The 24,302-nt window shown below is 41.6% G+C and overlaps 1 protein-coding gene across 3 annotated transcripts in view; it reads right to left on the bottom strand.

The window, feature by feature from the left end:
* Positions 1 to 18,295: 18,295 nt before the first annotated feature.
* Positions 18,296 to 24,302, bottom strand: part of LOC146861858 (uncharacterized) — a 93,655-nt gene continuing 87,648 nt past the window's right edge. For all 3 annotated transcript variants that reach the window (XM_085641037.1, XM_085641035.1, XM_085641036.1), the window contains exon 8: positions 18,296 to 20,628. In XM_085641037.1, the coding sequence (XP_085497163.1) occupies positions 20,045 to 20,628 (584 nt within the window). In that variant the 3' untranslated portion in view covers positions 18,296 to 20,044. The remainder of the gene's footprint in view (positions 20,629 to 24,302) is intronic.

The raw sequence follows: 24,302 nt of genomic DNA on the forward strand, positions 1-24,302 counted from the left end.
CTGCAGTCCACCTCAATCATCCGAGTCCGAGGAGTCCTCATGGGACAATGGCGGCGGGACGCATATTCCTCCTCTGAATCTGTTCCAGGGCCCCCATACCTTGTCCCATTTGCGAGGGCAGCCCCGCCTAATAAATGCTGATCGCTCAGCGAACATGGCTACATCCATATCTCCTCTCAGCAAGGGCACCCCCACCGCTCCCCATTTTTGGGCTATGTTCCGCTTGGCCGTCATTATCCCCATCGTTACCCAGCCCTGCGCCTGGCGGCTGAGATCATTGGGCTCCCACACATTCAACAGACACCGTCGAGGCTCCGGCACCAGCGACACCCCACACGCCTGCGACATTGTCCGCATCACTCGCTTCCAGAAGTCTTGGATGACAGGGCACTCCCAGATAGTGTGATAAAAGGTTCCTTCCTCCCCACAACCCCGCAAGCAGAAGGGGTGTATTGCTCTGCCCATTTTATGTAGTAAGCACCTGGTGTAATATGAGCGATGCAAAATGCGAAGCTGCACCAGCCGCAGCCGCGAAGGTATACCCGCCTCGCGCGGCAAGGCCAGTGCCTCACGCCATTCCGGGTCATCGAAGTCGCCCATTTCAACGGCCCACTTCTCCCGCAAGGGCCCCATGGGGTCCGGCATGTTGTTGATAAGTTTGCGGTACGTTAAGAACGTAGCCTTCTGTGGCATGTACTCCGTCAACAGCCTGTCCTCCAATGGGGACGCCTCCGGAACCTCCGCCCCAGGGGCCAGCTGCGCGACCAGGGCATGTTTAATCTGAAGATATCTGAACCACTCCGAAGGAGCCAGCTCATATTGCTGTTGCAAGAGTGCAAACTGGACGACCGCCCCCTTTTGCCACATATCTCCTAGCACCGAGATCCCGATATTGTCCCAAGCGTCGAAGCCCTTGCTATCCCTCAATCGTCCCAGCTGCTTGGCATTCCAGAGAGGTGTAGGTCAAAGTTTTTAAAATGCGAGACCTATGGCATTGCAAATGCTTGTTGTTAATATGCTGGCGGACAGTTGTGCTAGGGAAGGGCAGCATGTATGCTGCCTTTGTTGATCTTAAGTCAGCTTTTGACTTAGTCCCACAAAAAAAGGCTCTGGATAGTGCTACAGGATCTGGGAATGCCCTCTGATTTTCTATCTTTAATTCTTAGGCTTCATGAAGACAACTTTGCACAAGTCCAATGGGTTGTGCAGGGCAACGTTACTGATCACTTTCTGGTGGAAAAGGGTGTGTGCCAAGGGTATGTCATGGCACCAACGCTATATTCACTCTTTTTAAATGGAGTCTCACAATTTCTTGCTACTTATCCCTCAGATGCCCCAGTTTTAGCAGGGACAAAGATTTCCATCCTATTATTTGCATATGACATGCTCATGATCTCTAAAACAACGAGCGGTTTGCAGCGTGCACTTTCTCGCTTTGAAGACTTCTGCAGCATACGAGGGCTAGTAATCGATACTATGACAACATAATTTATGGTTTTTAACCAGCATCGATCATTCCGGAGTACCATCAAACTATATGAGAAGCCCCTAGAACAGATAGATGTATTCACTTACTTAGGAATCACACTGGCAAAAAAATTGAGATGGAGGCCCCAAATAGAAATTATGGCTTCTAAAACACCACCAGCTAGCAGGTGCACTAGCAAAAGTATTTAAGACTTCATTGACAAAGCCAATCAGTCCGGCATTGCATATCTACTACTCTAAAGTAGTGAGTTCGGTCCTCTGTGGTTCAGAACTCTGGGTTTTTGAGAACCTGACTCCTCTTGTTGCAACAGAGAATAAATTCTTTCTAACAATCACTAGTGTCCCACAAAGTACTCCCCTTAACCTTCTGCTCAATGACCTAGGTCGAAAATCATTGGAAGATATAGCAAGGCTTCGCCCTATTTTATAGTGGTGCAGAATATGGATTACTCCTGAGCTGGCAAATTATGCTGACGCTCTTAGGGATGTCATTGAGGCCAACCGCTATTCAAGACCTGCTGGCTTCTTAACATCAGGGGTGCGTTGACTAAAATGGGAATGCAGCAACAATGGAGGAACCCTACTAAAGAAAAAAGGAAAGAACATTATTGGGAAATGACTAGGATAAACAATCTTAGAGCAACAGAGTAACTCACGTACAGGGAGATTTCTAGAATTCAAGCCATTTCCCTGGTAGGAGCCTTATTGAGACACAATTATACATCCAATTCTGCGTAGGCACCCTCCCTTTAAAATCTTTTACTTGCAAGTGGTCCACCACAGTCGATAATAAATATCCCAATTACCCAGGGGCAAACTGAAACATATTCTCACGTCCTTTTTGTCTGCCCTGCCTACACACGGCCATGAAAGAAATGGCTCAAACCAACCTGTGAGAACCTGGGCACCAGCTATAGTAGTGTCGCTCTGAGATTGCTGCGCTCAGACCCATCTTTGCAATACACAACTCCTGTTGCCAAGTTCCTGGGATTAATGTGGATCGTAAGATCAAAGATCAATGTCTTGTGCACTGTATCTTTAGGAAATTGAATACGAATTTAGCTGGTCTTACCGTGAATGATAGAGCTATGTTTGCTGAGTCTGGTCTCCATTCATAAGTATATATGTTTGTATGATATTTTAAGTTTTTAAGTATTTATATTTTATACTGCTTTTATGACATGTATTGTGGAAATAAAGCTTTGATGATGATGACTACTTGTAACCCTTATCGATCTGGGTAAGTACAACCCCGAAACACTTACCACTTTCATCTATGGCAATAATGTTTTTATCTAAAGGGTTAAAACCATGTAAGTGTAGGGCTTTCCAATTTCAACTTACAGAAATCTCTTTGCCATTCGTGTCCACAATAATTTTAATTTGTTTTTCAGCAATAGTCTAAATGAGTATGTTTTATGCAAACATATTTACAAATTTAGAATGGATTTCTTCTAAGCCTTAAAGACTCATACATCGTCCTTTCTTTTACCAAGGAGTGGTTCCTTGATCACTACAATTAGTCTTTTTATCAGCTTAAATCCATGTTGGGTGTGCTCAATATGTCAGAATATGTACTGCAAATCTGCATTTAGGATATTGTGCTGCCGATCCCTTCTGTTGTAACATCTTCAACACTTCTTTCAGTCTCAAGTCATGCAATTCCCTGTTCCTCCCTATCACAAAAATGTAATCTTGAATGTCTTTAGAAATGGCATACATTAGTCTTTGAAAGATGGCTATTGATATGAGCCCACAAGGTACCCTCATAAATTGAAAACATTTTATTCAAATTATAAAAATTGTCAGAGGACTTCTTTTAGGATGTAAAGGTACCTGACGATATGCAGCTGAAAAGTCAATGCTGTTCTTCCGTACTCGGCTTCATAACTTAAGATTCAACGACTGACTCTCATTTTCGCTGAAAGTTACCAACTAGATGTAGCTTGCCCTGATGCCTTTTGTATATTTCACCTGCTCTTTATTACATATTGTATATTAGTACCTAGTGCATATATTTGTATTAAATGCAAAGCGCCCCAAAACCACTGTGGATCTGGTTTGTACTATGGAAAACAACAAAGTAAATAAAGAATTTGTATCCAAATAAGTTTCACCTGCAGCTTTCCTATAAATCAAACTTGACACAACAGTTTTTTATTCTCTTCTTTTCTACATATATTAAGAATTTTATTGTTGGAAATCTCATATTTCTTATCACCAACAATGACTAGGAGCTTGCCTCTAGTCAGGATGCTTTCTTGTGTGGATTCTAGTTTCTAGTCAGTACAACCTTTTTAATGTGCATATTAAAAAAACTATGCACTGATTAGAGTGGTCAGATGTACATTTCTTGTATCTGTTTTGACATGTTTGGTTTTGATCATAACTTTTCTGTTAGTATCTGGATTGCCTTGATGACCACAACTCAGTCAGGTTGCACGGGTTGTGACAGCAGACGAGGGGCTATGTTATAGTTCCCTTCATTATAGAAAATTGTTCCATAAGGAGGCACTCGTCCTTCTTTTCTTAAGGTATTAAAGACAATTACGTTTTAGTAGAAAATGTCAAGAGTTCATGCCAGACCCCTTTTATGTGTGTGCGGTGTGATGGGTCCACAGGGCAAACAGGGGCTACTGTGCTTCAAAAGTGGTATACTTTACTTATAGTGTCCTGAGGTCCTATTATGGCTGTGCAAAATAAAGGGCTAAGTATAACACCTTACGCACTTGACTCTCAGGTGAGGACAAGCATTCAAAGGTTTCTTAGAGAGGTAACATACAGCAGGCACAATAATTCATTGCTCAGCGCAGTGCTTTCCTTTTAGTAAAATGAGAAGAACTTTAAAAACACAAACCAAGATACACAGACAAAAAATGTTACTCATAACAGGATTATGTGCTACAGGTGGTATGGGGGTTATCTGCACAGAAATCAGTAGTCTAGAGTAAAGCACAGGAACCTGATCTCTAAGGTTGAAGATGACAGCTTCCCTGTGTAACATACTGCGCTGACTCATGACCATGATTACATCAGTTGAATGTTAGGGATGTAATAGAATGAAGAATGGTGTGGATTGAGGAGAAAGCAGCTGGCAGTTGAAGGTGGCTGAGGTGTCTGAATAAACGGCACCTGAAATGAGCTGGTCTTCCATCCTTCACCTATACAAAATTTGGGTGGTGATAGTGATGGTATACGACTGACTCCAACACCTCATCATGAAAGGAGTGTCACCCAAACTCAACACGAAAGGAGTATCTCAGAATGTTTTGTTTTCTTTTAACTTGGTTTTTGACTGGAAGGTGACCTGCAGGTGAACCCTCAGCTGCAGCAAGGGGTAAAGGCTTGTCTCACTCAAGTCTAACATGAGGTACATGTGGCATACTCTGTCTATTTACTAAGCCAAAGTGGGTGTTAGCACATTCTAGTCATTCGTAGGTGCGCGCGCATGCGTTCTTCCCCGATTCAGGCCGCCTTTCAGTAACACGTTTACTGCGGGTGTTGATTTGCTGGGCTGACTCGTTGCCATGTGGGTATGATGTCATCAAGTAAGGTACATGGCGGCCATTTGGAGATTGTGGCAAGTCTCTTTTTTCAGTGTAAGCCTAATTCTTACTGAAAAAGGAACAAGCAGCATTCTGAGGCAGTCATTTCGAAATTATGAGAAGTTTTTGGTGAGCTTCCAATCTGCACTATGAGGACAACTTACAATTGAAAAAGGACAAGCAGAGTAATTTGGAAACAGATTAGCCATCTTGTGAGGTTGAGAAACTGATTGAGGACATCGAGGGAACTCATATTTGAGACTGATAAAAGGAAAATATCATAACAGCATTGTTCTCAGTTTTTTAGAGACAGCTGAAGAGTGACTTATGGAGAAATGGTTGCCTACATCATATGAGGTACTGTAAATTGAATTTAGCTGTGCTTGAGTATAAAACGTGCGATAATAGGTTACACAAGGTAACTGGAGTAACTAGTTCAACATATCCCTGGGACTGGAAATCACTATTAAAGATAGAGAGTTTTCACGTATGGAAATTCCTGATCAATAAGAAATAGTGAATAAAGCAAACTTCACAGTATTAATACTTTTGTCAATTTTTCAAAGTTACAGTACCTACTGTGGAATTTGACCAACATGAGGAATGTTAGAGCTCCACCTTTTTTCTGCCATCCCTCGGTGAACCAAATCTCAAGTGGAGCAAATGGAGGGTCTTTGGAAATTATGCACAAGATTGGGGCTCCAACCTAAGTTCTGAAAGAAAACATGTACTGTTGTTTGTTTGTCTGGGTGTGCTACAGTACCCTCTCAGGGCCGATATGAAATGGTATCATTTTGGATTGAGGATCAAGGGAAAGAAGAATCGATGGAGGATTTTGTAATTAGTCTCTGCAAACTCACATCAAGCTGCAAGTTTGGTGTATCCACGGAGGAAATAATCTGAGACCAGTTTGTTTTAAGATGTAGTAATAAGATTTGTGAAGAAGTGTGGATGAAGGATGACCCACCACTGGAAGAAGTACTAATGGTGGTGAAACGAGCGGAACATATGTTGAAGTGTGTGGAAGAATTGAGTACAGAGAAAGGAGGAAAGCCCACAGTTGTAAAATATAGTACAGGTGAAGTATGCATCATGAAAAACAATTTTGTTCCCCCCAAAAAATTGATGGAGAGTTTAAAGGTACATGTTTTAAATACAGAATGAAGGGACATAGATCCAGTGACAATGTATGTTTAGCATTGCCTCTGACATGTCATGCCTGTGGTAGGAAGGGTCATTTCAGTAAGTGTTCAAATTACTATAATTTCAAAGGATATGTTTTATATGTACTTCTCTAAGGGAAATAAACTTATGAAGATGGAGATCAAACCTGGCGGTTATGATGGTTCATTGGTTAAAATGCTGGGATACTTTGAAGCATGTGTAGAAGTTGAAAGCAAGTATACCATTGCAAAAGTGTGTGTCGCATGTGGGAGATGATTTGCTAGGCTGGCCCCATCAAGGCAATTTGGGTGTCATTTTGAATCCCAACAAAGATACACAAGTTCAGGTTGAAGAAGTAGTATCACCGATCAACACATTTGTGAAGGAATTTCAGGGTCTTTCTCAAAACAAACTTGGTTCGCTCATAGGCTGTAGGCACAAAATAAAATTGAGAAAGAATGATATTCTGGTTGTGGCAAGGGTAAAACACATTCCTCTAAGTACACAGGACACAGTCACCAGTTAGTTAGAACAGTTGTTTTCTTTGGGGTTTATTCAACCAGTGGAAGCTACGGAGTGGTTGTCTCCCAAAGTTGTAGTTCATAAAGGGAATGGTGATATTGGACTCTGTTGATTTTTGTGCACTCAACAAAGCGGTTATAATTGACAAACGTTGATTGCCCAATTTTGAAGAAATTATTTCTACCTTCTCCAAAGCAAAATGTTTAATGAACTTGGATTTAGTATCTCATATCAACAGGTGAAACTAGATGAGGTGCTCTAAGGGCGGTAAGGTGTTGATGGTGGCAGTGTCTACCCTGACCCGCTAGATGCCAGCCAGTGTTGCAGGAAGTGTATTGAACCTACTGAAATGCTTAGCGCCGGATAAATCACAGTAGAAAGAGATTTTAAAAATCACGTACCTTTGTTTGTTTTAAAATATGCTACAGCTAACAGAATCAGTGTATTAATCCCCCTCTTACCAGCACTGAGTTGGTAGGGAAGTCTGGAGTCAGTTGCCAGCCTGTACGCCTCGGTCCGAATCGGTTATTGTAGCCGTTGAGCGGAGGGCGGACAGGCAGACCCAGCTACTTCCGCTTTGCGAGCGGTTAGCGCTCTAGCGTTTCGAACTGCGAGCTGCGAGGACTACAAAGGCTGCTCGTCACTCTGACGCGCAGCGGTCGCGCGCAGGGGTGTGCCTAAGGGGTGTGCCTAAGAACGCGCCTAAGACAAGCCAAAGAGAAGCCCGTCTGCGCCCGTCCGCGACTGGACGAGGCTAGGGGCCAGAGGAAATGGTTCTCACGCCCTTTGAACTGATCAAACCCCGGGTTAGATATTCTGTACTAGATCTACTACGTATCTGGACACCACCGCTTCATGGTTCATGTCGCAAATGCCAATATCAAGCCCTTTCATGTCAATCGCTTTGTATTCCACATGAAACCACTACACATAAAGCTATCGCACAGAGCCGGTTCAATAGCAAAAATCTTTTGTGTAACATCAGATCACTGTCAAAACATTACAGTGAAGTATGGGACTTGATTACCTCAGTACAACCTGAACTTTGTTATCTGACTGAAACCTGGCTAAAACCCTATTCAGTCCCGGCAATCACACTAGGAATCCCAGAAGGCTATAAAATAGTTAGGTTAGATCGTCCTGTCAAGATTGGGGGTGGTATTGCGATTGTATATAAAAATGTCCTATCGATTACCATCTTAGAAGAAATGAGTACTCCAGAGCTAGAAATTTTGGTTTTTAGGGTCTGCATCTCTAGTAAAATTAACTACAAAGGGGCTTTAGTATACCGTCCTCCAGGTCCCTGTGCCAGCTTTAATATCTTACTGCTGGAAGTGCTGGCCAGACACATTGACCCTGAGAATGAATTCATACTCTTAGGAGATTTCAATGTGCATAGTGACCTGGAAGATAGTAGAGATGCACAATCCCTACTGACAGATCTTTCTCTGTTTGGACTAACTCATATGAACTCTGGTCCCACACACTTAGCAGGTCACACCCTGGACCTCATTTTTACTAATAAACCCACCACCATGACATGTGCTCCTCCAACTCAAGTGAACTGGACAGATCATTTTGTTTTGGAATTCCACACCTCCCACCTAGGTAAAGCCCCCTTGCAGGTACAAACCTTCTCTACCAGACGCAGGCAATGGTATAAAGTCTCCCCCGAATCATTTCAAGAGCAATTTACTGCACCTTTTATTGGCTCTACAGATGATGTGGATATGGTTTTGGCCAATTATAATCAGGACATTCTGAAAGCGATAGATTACATAGCCCCCATGAAAACATTTAAACCATGCCTAGCTCGTAAACAAGAAGCATGGTTTTCAGAGCATTTAAAATCGCTTAAACAACTAGCTAGGAAACTGGAAAGGGTGTAGAGAACGACCCATGATGAACATGACAAGAAGCATTATTGGGCAGCTCTCACCACTTATCACAAAGAAATTCGGCGCGCCCGAAAAACTCATATTGAGTCCCTTCTCTCCACCGCAGGAAATAATCCTAGAGTTCTATACCAAACCCTCCAGTCGTTTTCGAGACCAGCTGCTTGCGAAACTTCTGAATTAACATCTTAACAATTATGCAACGAAGTCACTCAGTTTTTCACCAACAAAATAAATAGGATACATGATGACATTACTAGATCAAATCTGTCTATCATAGAAGATACATCCCTACCCCGGGAAGAAAGAACAGAATTAGGATCGGCGACCTTGGACTCCTTTCCCCCCATCTCTTTGTTAGAAACTGAATGTTATCTAGGCCAGATTAAGAGTGGGAGCCCCTCAGACATCATGCCGGCTAGAATCGAACCAATAGTAGGTAAGATTATTAGCCCGCAGATCCAATGTCTCGTCAATCTCTCATTGAAGGAGGGTCAAGTTCCGAGGGAATGGAAGAAAGCATTAGTACGACCTATCAGGAAAAACCCTTCAATTCCCTGGACTGATATGTCCAACCTTAGGCCCATTTCCTTACTCCCTTTCTTGGGGAAACTGATAGAAAAACACGTCAACAAACATGTATCAAATTACATTGAACAGACTGGTAGGCTAGACTGCTCTCAGTTTGGCTTCAGACCAAACATAGTACCGAATCTGCCCTGTTATCGGTGACTGACGATCTTCATATGTACCAGGACAGAGGATATTCTGTTATCCTGGTACTATTAGATTTATCGGCAGCGTTCGATACGATATCTCATAAAATCTTAATTGAACGCCTGGTTATGATCGGCGTTGAGAGCACAGCATTAGCCTGGTTAAAGAGCTTTCTATCTAATCGTACCCAAGCTGTCAACATGGGCGCATTTCGGTCGATTGAGACTTGCATTACGAAGGGGGTGCCACAAGGCTCCTGTCTGAGCCCTACTCTTTTTAACATCTATGTGGCACCCCTGGCCACAATTCTGAGAGACTTTGGGTTCATCCCCGTCTCCTACGCGGATGATACGCAGCTCTTATTCCCTTTTAAAAAACTCACACAGGAAGTGAGGACGGCCTTCTCAGAAGGCATGAAGGCTGTGGCAAATTGGATGACATCAAACTATCTCCAATGCAATGTAAACAAGACCGAAGTCGTGCTCTTCGGGGAGGTAAGAACATTGTGGACACCAGATTGGTGGCCATGTGAGCTTGGCCAAGTGCCAGAACCTAAACAGGTAGTAAAAAACCTAGGGGTTAGCCTCGATCGAGAGCTTACTTTTAAACAACATGGCAACTGGGTGGTTGGCCAATGTTTCCATGTTATTGGACTCCTACGAAAAGTTTTTCCAATCCTACCGGACTCTGTCAGAAAAACCCTGGTACAGGCGCTAGTACTGAACCGCCTGGATTATTGCAATGGACTTTTGCTGTCAGCTAATGAGAGTGTCCTAGCAAAACTCCAGGTGATACAAAATACTGCAGCGAGGCTCGTGCTGAACGCCCCTTCAAGAACGCCCTCCAAGCCCCTCCTGGATAAATTACACTGGCTTTCAGTTCGTAAGAGAATTTATTTTAAGATTTGCTGTCTGATCCATAAGAGCCTACATGGATGTGGACCTTCCTATTGGACTGATAAATTCGTCCCTTACAATCCTACTCGCTCACTTAGGTCAAGCAGCCAACTTTTATTGAAAATACCAATCACAAAGAAGGTCAGACAAGGTGGTAAAGCTTTTTCGGTTGTCGGACCTACCTTGTGGAATACTCTTCCTCTCGAGCTTAGGCAATGCCCAGAACATTTAAATTTTAGAAAAATACTTAAAACATTCTTATTTTAATTTTATTGAACGATATACTTTCTGCTGCTGCTGATGTCTTTTTTATGGCTTTTCTCTCTTCCTCTCTCTATTTTCTTTCTGTGCGCAGAGATACTCTGTACAGAGTCGATTCTGGCGCGTTATAAACTATAAATAAATAAAATAAATAAATAAATAAATAAATTCACAACATTTGCTACTCCCGGGGGATGACATTTTCTAAAGTATGCTATTTGGATTGATTTCAGCTGCTGCAGTATTTCAGAGTCATGATATCAATAATAAATGGTATTCCTGGAGTCAAGTGCTACCAAGATGATGCTCTCATACACGGTTCAACTATGAAAGAGCACAATGAAAAGGGAAGTGAAGCACTTAGTGCATTGCAGGAACCAGGTCATACTTTGAAGGCTGAGAAGTGTGTGTTTAGAGCCAATAAAGAGAGTTACTTATGTAATAAAATATCAGGTGATGGTATATATATCCAAACAAAGAATTAGTAGACACAATCACATCGTTGAATGATTCAATGAATAAGGAAGAACTGTCATCTTTTCTAGGCGTGAGTGACTATTGAAGCAAATTTGTTAAAGAAGTTGCCATTAAAATCAAAAACATGAGGAAACCTTTGAGTAAAAAAGTAGAATATATATGGAGGACCAAATGTGAAAAAGAGTTTATGTGTTTTAAAGAAGAACTCTGCCATGCTCCTTATCTACAAGGCTTTGTTCCTATAAGTACTACCAAAGTTGTCTGTGATGCCAGTACAAAGACTTTGGGGGCACTACTCATAAAAAAGAGGGATGGAGAAGAGAAACTCATTGCATGTGGGTCAAGGTTATTAAAAAACACCGAGTATAACTGCTCGTTCATTGAGTGTGAGTCACTAGCAGTGTACTGGGCTACTAACCGATTCAAGAATTTTGTGCGGGGAATGGAATTCACAATGCAAACTGATCACAAGCCTTTGGTTAAAGTTTTCATGAAAAAAGGTCTTGACTGCATCTCTTTTCACATATGTAGATGGGTGGTAAGTTTACAAGAATACTCATTTAATATGCAGTATGTGCCATGTCCTGGAATCTTTTCAGCGGATTGTGTGTCTAGATTGGTGGACAGGAGTAGTACAGTTGATGTGGATTACGGAGTGTGTGAAGAAGAGAGAATATCAGTGTACGTGAAGTAACAAAAGGGTCCATAAAAGAAGATGAATAGAGACAGGAAAGTGAAAAGGATGATGTCTTAAAAGATGGTATAAAGTTGTTTTGGGCTGGAAGTCAGAATAAATAAGAGTAAATCCTGGTGGTCGTTGAGAAAAGTTAATGGTTGATAATGGGTTTCAATTGAGAGAAATAAGATTAGTACCTCCACAAGGTATTCTAACAAAGCTCTTATAGTTGGCTCATGAAGGCACTTAGGGATTGCAAAGAAGAAAGAAAAACTATGCAAGGAGTTTTGGTGGTCCGTACTTGGTTATTATGTTGAGTGTATAGACAGTATTATGTGCTATGTGATAAAGGTTAAAAAGTTGCAAATACCCCCATTGTTTTTCTGAAACTTCTCTACCACCAGTATGGATCTCTTGGGACTCATGCGCGGCGAACAATCCACTTCTTATATTCTTGCTCTATTGGATTTGTATTCGAAACAGAGAGAGAGGTATTGTATAAGGGACATCTATTCAGCAACTGTGTTTAGATTTCTAGAAAATATTTTTAAGAGCGAAAGTTATCCCAGATATCTACTTACAAATAACGGGGTACAGTTCTGTTCCAAAGAGATGAAAGATTATCTGAGTGAGTGTGGTATAGTTCACAAGAAATCAGCTTTGAACCATCCCCAAACCAATGATGCTATTGAGAGAGTGAATTAGACGTTAAAGTAAGACATACAATTAGCTAGTGAAAACAGTTTCGATTGGAAAACTGAATTGTTCAGAAGAATCACAGGATATCACGTCTCCTCACTCTATTACAGGAAAATCCCTTAAAAGCTCTTCAAGGGGAGGATTCCATGCACTAAAGTTTTCCCATGTTAGATGGTGCAGAGCAACAGGTGTGTAAGCAATGTCCCCGGTGAGTGAAGAGAGACAAACTGATTCACAAAGAGGAAGAAGAGGAGATTATGCAAAGTGGAAAAACGGGAAGTATGTTGTAATTAAGGTGTGTGATTGGGTAAGAATAAAAGCATCAACATCATGTGTTGATTGGTTCAAGTTCACTAGAGATTAGAAAGGTGTTAAAACTTTTTAACAAACCACAAAATGGCAGGATTTGGAATAAAAACAGCTCTTCACCATCAACCCTTGTCGGATGATAAGAGGAAGGGACTAACAGATGGAAGTGATGTGTGTGAAAATGATACAGAAAACAGTGGTCCAGGACCTTTCTTTAGCGTAAATTCCTTCTAGAGACAATAAAAAACTCAGAGCATATAACAATTTTTGCTCACGGTTACATAGAACTGAATAAATTCAGGTACTCAGATGTGCAACAAACATAGGTTTCCAAAAGGCATGTATTTATTTAATCACAAAATTGAACCAACATACAGTAATTGTTTGGCTCCACTATGTTGGTTGCACATCTGAGTACCTGAATTAATTCGGTTCTATGTAACCGTGAGCAAAAATTGTTATATGCTCGGAGTTTTTTTATTAAATAACAACTGTCTCTAGAAGGAATTTACACTAAAGAAAGGTCCAGGACCACTGTTTTCTGTACCAAGGACTTCTGTTTGGGTTACCTCATTTATTATAATGGTGTGTGAAAATGACGCTGCAAATAATATCAACCCTCCTTGTTTTATGCATGATGGGAGGAAGAGCCCTAGGTTTGTAAGGAAACCCACGCACTTGTCAGAATGTGTAACACATTAACTGTTTACTGGCAAGTTCATTGATAAGTGAACCTTTGTATAAATCTTTAAAGCATGCTTTGTTCATTTAGCAGCAAATTAGTATAATTGTTGAGATTGTTAAGCTTAAAATAATTTATGCCTATCTCATTTTCTTAAGACGTTAAGTGCTAACTTTAATTCAGTTAGTCTTTTTGTACAGAAGTGAGGCATATTGCACTGAGTCATGACCATGATTACATCAGTAAAATGTTAGAGATGTAATAGAATGTAGAATTGTGTGGGTTAAGAAGAAAGCAGCTGGCAGTCAAATGTGGCTGAGGTGTATGAATAAATGTCACCTGAAATGAGCTGGTCTTCCATCCTTCACTGGTTGGCTACAGACAGTGATACTATACCCTGGTTTATGTGCCCTGAATTGTTAAAAAATGAATCCCACACAAATCAATAGTAAAGTTCACAGTGTTCAATTCAGATTATGCCTTTACCTGAGATGTTGGGTGCCTGTTAGGCTGGAGCGTGAGCATATGGGCCACAGCTGCACAGAGAAGCAGACATGCTTGTGGGTGCCATGACTTGGCCAGGCAGCCCAGCCTGCTCTTCACATAGGGTCCACTGCAGGGGTGGCAGCTCTGAGGAAGTCAGCTCTGATCGGGCAAGTCACACTACTCCTTGAAGTTGACTTTCATCCTCTGGTCCTTAGTGCGGGTCCACTGTCTCAGTGCACAGAAGGTAGAGTTCACACAAGTCACTTTTACTCCTCTGTTGGTGGTTGCTGAAATGTGCACACTGAGGGAGTTGGTAAATTGGCTCGGCTCACCTTGCCTTCTGCAGACCCAACAGATATTAAAAAAAATGACTGACACATTTCGCTTCTTCCTTTCCCAGCAAAAGTCATGGAAAAAGCGACTAACATCCAAATGACCAACTACCTCAAATCCAACAAACTCCTGGACCCCTCACAATCTGTTAACTGCACCAACCACAGCACAGAAATCACACTCAAAGTAGCCATGGACGACATCTGAGCCCTCATTGACAAGGGCGAAACGGCTGCCCTCATACTACTAGACGTCTCGGCGGCTTTTGACACCGTATTTCACCACACACTACTCCAAGGCCTCCACTAGATGGGCATCCAAGGAGAAGCCCTCAAATGGATTGCCTCCTTTCTCAAAGGCAGAACCCAAAGCATCCACCTCCCACCTTAGCTCCAACATCATCTGCAGAGTCCCCAAGGCTCCTCCTTCACCCCCACCCTCTTTAACACCTACATGCCCCCCCAGCCACCCTGGTCAAATCCCACAACATGCACATCATATCTTACACTGCTCCCACCCAACTCATCCCTTCCCACTCCTCAGACCCCGCCAACACAAAAGCCAATTTCCACAGATGCATGGCAAACGTCGCCAGCTGGATGCAGAGCAAGTGCCTCAAACTAAACACCAACAAAACTGAGGTACTAATCTTCGGGAGCTCTGCCTCAATGTGGGATCACACCTGGTGGCCCATCAAACTTGGTCCCCATCCCAAGCCTATAGAGCACGCAGAAAACGTAGGCATTATTCTCGACTGCAACCTATCCATGAAAAGACAGGTGAACGCCGTCACCTCAGCATGCTTCCAAATCCCCTGCATACTGAACAAAATCTTCAAATGTCTTCCCACAGACACCAGAAGCACCATCACCCAGGCCCCATAACCAGCCGCCTTGACTATGGAAATGCTCTATATGCAGGGATCAACACACATCTCCAAAACAGGCTCCAAAAAATACCGAATTTGGTCGCCAGCCTCAACCTCCTTAGATAAACCCACATGACTCCCCCACCTCAGAGCTCTACACTGCCTCCCCGTCAGCAAATGCTGCCCCTTCAAACACCTCACTCACACCTACAAAGCCCTCCACAGCAAAAGCCCAGTTTACCTCAACCACAGAGTTAACGTCCACCAGCCCATTAACCAACTCCTCTCCTCCTCCCTCTACATCGCCTACTCCCCCTGTATTTACAAAAGCGGAGGCCACTCCTTGTCCCACCTCGCACCCAAACTCTGTAATGACCTCAACCTGTGATCTGCACCTACTCTACTGGAGTTCAGAAAGAGACTGAAGACCTGGCTCTTCAACAAATAGCTCAGGAGCAGCGAGCGAAGAACCCATCCCCAGATCCTGGAGACCCTCAGAGTAATAAGTCACGTTTTAGAAATCCCAAGTGAATCGATTGATTGCCTAAATGTAGAACCACTCAGGGAGACCGAGAGATCTTCGGGCAGACTCAGGACAATTCTTGTTATTTTCTTGCAAACAGGCTTTCCTCTTCTGGGCTTGCCTGCTGTTTTTTTTACTTCCGCGGGCAGTCAGTTCCTGTGGAGCAAGATGGCTAGACTTCATGTGATGTCCTCTTATCACTGGGAAATTTGCTGTCCAACACCAGCCCTGGATCTCAGCAGTTCTTAGAGTACTATGCAGAGCACAACCTTCCTTGATCTTGAAAAACTTGGAACTGGTCCCAAGTGAGGATTTATGGGTCCTGCTACTATAAACACTTCTCAAACAGGGGATGTTGATCCCATGGTAAAGCCCAGGAACCAATTTATGGTGCTTTCTGTTCATTTCATTCTTTTCCTGCAGTGCAGATACAGTCTTTTTCATAGGTGACGGCTCTCACAGAAGGTAGTATGCTGTTTTTAGGAAGGAGTACTCAAAATATGAGCACAATGAGAAGTGAAATCTCTTCACCTGGATGCCATCAGCATTCCTGAAGTAGCACTCCGGGAGAGACAAAAGGGGCAGGCTTTACTTAGAATCTTTCCTCCCTCTAGAAATAGATAACTCTCAACCCCATTGCCCCACCATTAACCTAAATGGCAGAGATCAGGAATGACTAATCAGCAATCTCCTGCTAAAAAGGTTACCTTTCAATATCTAAATGCAGCCTGTCTCCATCCTCTCACACTCCAGTGTCTACAGTTACGCCCTTCAGTTAACAAAAGTAGACAATACATTTCCACGGTGTGTGGAGCCTCTACCCCCACGTTTATCTTGTGCCATGTAAAGCCAGGGATAATCCAAAATGGAACCTGACAGTTTCAGCAATTTTACTCTTACATCGACATGGAATGCTGCTACCAAACATACTTTACTTAACATGTGCTCAACATGCTCATGGGATGTCAGCTCTAGGGTCTGGGTCTCGCATACAAGCAGAACTTTAGATGAGTGGGACCAGTAGGCGCCAGACTCCTGAATCGGAGAAATATGCCTGCTCAGCAATATAATCATCAAAACAATCTGGGACATGGAGAGCACTACCTTACCAGCTACAGGACATGCATGAGGTGTCCCTACAGGTCTCAGAAACAGAGTCCGGTTCTCAGACTCAAAGGACAGACCGAAGCCTCAGTATTCACATTGGATTTGTGAGGGACTGTGCCTCAAAAAGTCAAATTACGAGATATCAAATTCAGTTAAGCCACTCAGGACAGTGGTAGATGCATATTTACCATGCAGGGGTCATGCCCATACCAACAGTTCATAAATTATTGGTTGTAATCAATTACAGAAATACCTTGCATCAAACATAATCATCCAACCAAGTATTAAAAAAATCTTTTAAGCAACGCAATTTCCAAATTTTTGAAACTTCTTTATGACTTTCTCTAACAATTTCCTATGATTTGAGTGCAAAAATAGTTTTTACTCTTCCTTTAAACTCTTGAAAAATAATTACTGTCCATTTGTTTTATCCATGCAATGCTTAATTTGAGAAAGAAAGAGTGCTATTGTCTGAAGCTCTACTCAAAAGCCATCTGCTGTTCAATTAATTTCAGTGCACCTAAAACCAAGGCTAGTAGTATTTAATCCACTACCAGACTTTTCCTCGCTCTTGCTGGCTCCTGCCTTCTCCCTTTGTGACGGTTTTGCGGTTTTTCTCTTCCTCTATCTTTCTGCCCTGTGTTTTCCCACCCCTTGCTTTCTTGTGGGAAAGTAAGTGCTGGTCCTCAAAAAAAAGTGCTGGTGGCCCCACTGACAACCACAGGCTCTAATTACGCACTGCATCCATGTCAGACAGAGTCTCATACTGCAGACACTTGCAGTTGGTAGCCATCTGTCATTATCCATGTGTGCTGGTCTCTGCTGTGGTTATGTGTAGGAGGACTGAGCTAATGAAGAAATAATGCAAATTAAATTGAAACCATAGCAGATAAAGGTGCAAAATATTAAAAAAGACAAAATATTAAGTCAAAAATCAAAACAGCAAAATAACTATGCACAACACACACTTGTGACTTCAAATGGCAACAAAATTGAGTGGAAAAGGACTGAAAACCATTGCAGAAGTGACAAAAATCAGCAAACCTTGGGAAAGATAGTAAAAGAGTCAGACAAGAAGAACAAGCAAAGCATGCGTAAGAGATTGATACTGGAAGTAAAGAGAAGACTAAGCAAACAAATGCAAGAGCAAGACGAAAAATAAAGCAAAACCATTAAAGATCACAAATCACCTTTACAAAAAAAAGCATTAAGTCATAGGTCTTCATTTCCTGTTGAAATGAAACAAGATAGATACATTACTATCAGCATTTGTAAACCTATCCAAATGTATGTTATATTAATACGCTAAACCTTGATGTTACTAATGGGGCACCATGTAAGCAGTGTGGAGAATATGAATTCATACAGACTGGTTAAACACTTAGCATCATAATTGACACATTGCTACTTCCTCATGACTTATCTGCATTCAGTCTTACCATATTTTCATGGCCAGCAAACAACTTGACAAAAGACAATCAATTAAATCATTTCAGGGCTTTGAGGACTTTCCTACAGCAAATAGAAATATTACAGTCCACTAAGCAAATTAATACTGTCACAATTTACCAAGCATAGGCAGTTGCAATTGGACAATCACTATTATAACCATTTTCTGGGCAAATTATAAGCTTGCACACAAAGCACTTTTTGTAACTTCTATTTATTTACCATTTTGCACATTTCATTATTTACAGCTATAAAATAATTTATATTAAAAGAAGCTCTTTTCCACTTGGAGGCTGACAATTTGCCACACACCTCCCCCATATCATGAAACAGCATGGGCCATTTTTTTCTGAGAAATTACTGTTTTGCATGTATTGTATTAAAAACAAAGGATGATACATTTTGATATATTAAAAAAAAGAAATCACATTCTGTGGAACATTTGGTTTTAGGATCACATCTTGTGAAGCATTTCTGTCTTCTGCTCAGGGTATTAAAAGTGGTTAAAACCCTCAATAGAAATATAAAGCTATTTTCTTCCAATGCAGCCAACAATGGGCATGAATTGGACATAGAATGTTTAAGTGTTAATTACATTAAATTATTGTTGATGAAACAATTGTCTCTCCTGAGAGTCAGTAGATTTATGCCACTCTGTGGCTGCAGGTTTTACCACGTTTATGGACGTATTACAGTTGCCTAAATTTGCTAAAATTGTAGATTTCACAAAAAAGGTTGTTTCTAGCCCAAATTGACGAAATAACATGGCTAGAGAAAAGGCTGTATAATTTGTGTTTTCAGAATAATTCAAATAACTTTACTGCATAGTTTGGATAATCTTACTGCATAATCCCTGGGTCTCTGATAATGGTATAAAGCTCTGCAGAGTGGTTTGCGGCAGTCACTATGATGATGCGATCAGTATTTCACTGGAAAACATTACACATCTCCCATATTTTAAGGTTCTCTGTGAAATGTAGAGTTTATGACACTGCTTGTTGTGCAATAAAAGCACTCAACCGTGATCATATACTTAAAACACGAAGAATTAAATATGCCATTATTACCATTGCTAACAGTGTTTAGGGGCCATGAGTCGTGCTCTTCCCCTTCCTAAACAACGGTAATAAATAAATACAAATGACACTATGTGCATCTACATATATGGTTTATGCAAAGACATTGATTTATGTATATTTGTTTCAATAAAGGGTATTTAATTATAAACCAGGATGCAAGAGGTTACATTTGTGCAGTATGGTAAAATCATATTGAGAAGTATCTATGACTATTAGGAGAGTTGATTGCCTGTGTAAATTAATAGCTGCTTGCAATCTGTGAGGCAGTAACAACTGTTCTTCCAGTGTAGATTTTGCTGTACTGTGGTAATAAACTCAAATTTAAACTTTGTACTGTAGTATTACATGTCTATGTCTAGTCTAGTCGCTCTAAATATCTAATTAACTTTTACCTTATTTAAAGTGAACATTACACCTATTCTGTGAGGCAGTAAACAGTACTTTTCTAATGTCGGTTTTGCTATACTCAAATTAGATTTTGGGACTGAAGCAATTGCATTAATTTACAAAGTAGTTTCACTCTTGCTCATATAATATGTTCATACAATGTATACTCGATCACTGCCCTACTGTTCCCATCACTTACAATACTCCTAAGAAACACTACCCATCTGTTTCTTTTGGTCCTTCTTTCTACTCCTCTTCAACATTTTCTTTTTAGAAATCATAAACTTCTTATTGACACCAGCATCAAGAAACTCTTCTGTGGCTGGGGTGTAGTCTTATACTGACTGTGCTCCCTTCTGGGGTTTGCTGTCTCTTGGCATTCTTTTTGTCTCCCTTTTGACATTTTTGGGTTTTTGATAACATCATCCTTTTGTCAATTTGCAGATTCACTTGATGGCAATGATTTCCATGTAGGCTGAATTCAAGAATGAAGTCTTCTGTGTGTATCAAGACGGCTTTTCCGAGTGAAGCTTCTGTCACATTCAGTACATTTGAATGGTCTTACTATAGTGTGTAACAGTAAACGGTGCTCATTAAGGTTGCTTCTCCGGCTGAACCTTTTTTGACAGTCAGCACAAGAGTATGGTTTTTCACCTGTATGTATTCTCCTGTGTGCACTTAGATTTCCTTTTTGACTGAAGCTTTTGTTACATTCAGTGCATGTGTATGGTCGCTGGTTTCGCTGAAGGTTTGGAATACGAGTAAGACATTTTGTATTCCTTCGATTACTTTGACATTCATTATATCTATTTGGTAACTCTGCTGTAGGAGTTCCCTGGTGCAAAATGAAACAAGTAGGGTTATTGAAACCCAACTGGAAAAGTGCAGTATTCTCTCCTTGAAACTCCCAATTGTGTTCTGTTATTGGCTGATTTCTAGAGTCCATTCCTCTGTGGAAACCTTGGTGCACATTCACTTTAACTTCTGAAGCTCTGCCAAGCAGTCTGTCTTCAGAACATTTCATAGAATCCTCCGCTGTTCTTGGTCTTTGCAATCCTCCAGCTTCTATTACAAGTGAATGAAATGTGTTATTAATTTTCTACATGTTATAAACCTATCAAAGAATTAACAAACTTAAGCTTCTTATACAATAATTTCTGTTTTGTTACAGTGAGGCCTGTAGCTATATGCAGTCTCTATAGACAAGTGGAAGAATATTATTAGCTTTCGAGCAGAGCTGGAAATATGCAAAATAGGGTACTGATGCTAAAGACGCTTGTAGAGCATACTCCTCTTACCACCTCTAACATGCATCCTAAGTGCACTTGCACCCAACATGATTCTTTAACAACTGCTGTGTGCAGCGGTACACAGCTATTAAAACAAAATCCACATTGACATAATGAAGATATCTTCCCAGACGGATGACCAGTGCATTTGCACCAGGAGCCCAGGGCATAGCATAGTCAAATTATATGGCTGTCAGCATGTTCAGTGTTAAAGACTGGACAGAGAATGCACCTGGTCGCAAAAGCATCAAAGCTGAGTGGGGAAGGTCAAGTGGTCAGAGTGGCAGGGATCAGGAGATGTCTTGGGTAGTTCTAACAGGGATTCATGGCAGGCTTCAGAGCCCATAAGGGCCACAAGCAATGACAAAGAGCTGAGGCTGCAAGCAAGATTGATCAACACATGGATTCTCAAAACATGCCAGATGGACATTTGCTGCCTAATGTGGACGAAGCTAAAAGCATTTAGTTCCCATCATTCACTCTGATGCACCCAAAATCCATTCATCACTATGACCAGCTCAGCAGGCGTCCTTGACTCACACCTTAGTACACTCCAAGGGACTTCCACAATAAGTGAATGAATTTATCTTTTGACAGTTTATTCATAACGTCTTACTGAGGAGGGTCTTACGAAATGAAAAAATTAGAGTAGCGTTACCTAAATCCTTCACTATTTCAAACTAATAAATTAGAGTTTACAAGCCTTCCAAGAAAGGTAATTAAAGCTCCTAATGGAAAGTAAACATCTGCTTTACTGGGAACTTCGAGTAAGAGTAGATCGGACACCAAGATCAAGTCTATTGATCAGTCTCCCACTGCAACAGGATGGTTCTATGTTATGTAAATGACCATAAAAAATCATGCTATAAAAATATTGTGAAGATAGGTATTTATCAGTAAATATGAATTTACTATTCTTAACTCCACATCCATGTACCACGAAGATATATATCTTGACATATAGGTGGAGTTAATTATAATAAATCTATATCTACCTGTGTATATTTCTGCTGTCTAAATGATTGCTAAGATATTTTTGTAACTCAGTATTCTGGAAGGATACCGTTCAGGATCCTTAAAAACATCTCCGTTACTTCTTTCAAAGAGTGTCTCTCCCTTCTGTACCAGAAGTTGTGCACGCAGCGGGAGGGTGACTTTCTACTTTCATTCCATCATGCAAGACCAATGGGTTCTGAAAGTAATTCTGTAAATTCACTTTTTGAACCACTTTCCAGGTCCACCTACCTGCACTCCAAAATTTCAAGAATGATATCTAGAGTTTTCCCAGGAGATTGAAAAGGGTCTACTTCTAAGAGATCTGTCTCATCAGGAGAAGGACCTTGGGTTGCACTCCAGAAATGTCATAATTTCCAAAATGACCAAGCTATCAGTCCTATTATTGATATGTATGAACTGAGATTTTTCCAGGTTACCTTCAGGCAAATACTGAAGGTGCTAAATCAGAGATCAAAGACCGTCCCTTTCAAAAATCATCTAAAGATTCATCTCTTCCATCTATTTGAACAAGCCGGCATCTGTTAAAAGATGACAACGTCTCCATAATATCTATGCCTCATTTTTCATGTTTGATGCCATTTCTGTTGTTCATTGTAAAAACACTAAAGGATTTAGGTACAGCTGTACTAAAGACATCTGTTAAATAAATACATAAAACGGGACAGATGACCATCTGGATACCTACCTACTTGCGTTGCCCCTTCAAAAAAAGATATTAGCAATACCTGGTGATTGTAAAAAAGTTCTCTCCAACAGCAGTAGAGATGCCTCCCATTTGCTCTCAGTTCAGTTCGTAGGGTGTTCACAAACATTCTTTCTGTATAGCCTCCCATCTTCGCCTCCTGGAAGTTCAACTATAACCTTACCTTAACAAGGGCCCAATCTCTGGAAAAATGGTCTAGAATTTACCGATGGTGTCCAACATCTTTCACAACTTAGGATGTTCCATAAAGGCCAAAAAGACAGAGCCTGTTCTTGCCAAAAGGTTATAGTTTATAGACTCTTCTAAATACTTCATTGGGAATGGTCTATTTGTTGTCAAAGTGAGGAGTTGCTGAAACAATTGCCTACCTGGCGTTAAGACTTTGGTATTGTAGTTTCAGAGCCTGCTACGCCTCATAGACTCATGCAGCTATATAGTTCCCCTCGCTTGTCTGAAAAGGACAGATATACAGCCCTGTATAGGACCAACTTTGAGAGTTGTTGTCCAGGAAAATCCTCATTTTAATTCTCATCCCAAATAAAATTGAGAACCACCTCTCCCACAGTACTGGCAGTAAGAAAATCATCTAAAAGGTCGAACTTTTCCACCATCTACTGTTAAATGAATGATGACAACCGCCTCCCCACACTGACACAACTTGAATGCACAGTCTTTGGTCCGACCAGTAAAAGAAGCTCCAAATGGCTCATTTGGACAAAACAACACATGTTTCAGGGACTGAAATTATTTCTTCCCCACCTGGAGGGGGAAGTGTCACAATCCTTAAAGACAACAAAGCAACCATGTTCTATATGAACAAACAGTGTGGACCAAAGGCTCACTTTCTTTGCAAACTGACTGTTCATCTAAAGAACAGTGCACTGCCTAACACCTGTCCTATGCTTTTTTATCTGCAAGTGAAATGCAATATCAATGTAGGAATTGAGCCTAAACTGGAGACAGCAGGGCTTGCCTTTTCTCCTGTGTTGATCAGCAAATTACTCCTTTTTTTCCCCTCCAGCTACCACGGTAAACAAGTGTAGGAGAGTAGGGTCTGCAATCCTATGATCACCCAGATTTTTTGCTTTTGCTTCATTGGTTTACGACTTTCCCCGGCTGTGGGCCTGCCAATCAGACCCACAGCCTAGCTGTTCTCTCTCGAAATTAACACACATGTACATTAGGTGCATCCACCAATTGGAACTGGGCCGCCTTGTCAGTCCCTGTCTCAGCATACCCCAGGTATCCAGGGCATCGGGGTACCCAGGGCCTACCAGGGGCTGCAGCATGTATTATGCCACCCCTGGAATGGCCGCCCAAATCTGACACAACTGGCTGCACGACAGCTGGGGCAACGTGGTGTAATCACCCGTTGCTATAGGTGTAGTATTCCTACACCTAACCCTAAAATGGACACATGGGTTCCTATCAGTCACTCCTATGGCAGGCCTTATCAATCCTGAAGGCAGAGTGCAGGGAATCATGTGGGACGGTGCTCTGGCGCGAGCTGAGCCCGTCGACGGCTTGCGGAACCAAGTCCTAATAGCCGTTCCATGGTGACGCGGGCCAACTACTTTTAAATGCATGATAATCCTCGCGGTTATTTGCTAACTTTAGCATCGCATCACCTACACATGTCGAGTAAGGTGTCATACGAATGGGAATACGAACCCCTCGCCAGTTCTGGCGACGGGGTTAGCATTCCCCCCTTTTAGAGGGGCACGACATGG

This window comes from Triturus cristatus, chromosome 2_2 (assembly GCF_964204655.1).
Source record: "Triturus cristatus chromosome 2_2, aTriCri1.1, whole genome shotgun sequence".
Taxonomy (NCBI): domain Eukaryota; kingdom Metazoa; phylum Chordata; class Amphibia; order Caudata; family Salamandridae; genus Triturus; species Triturus cristatus.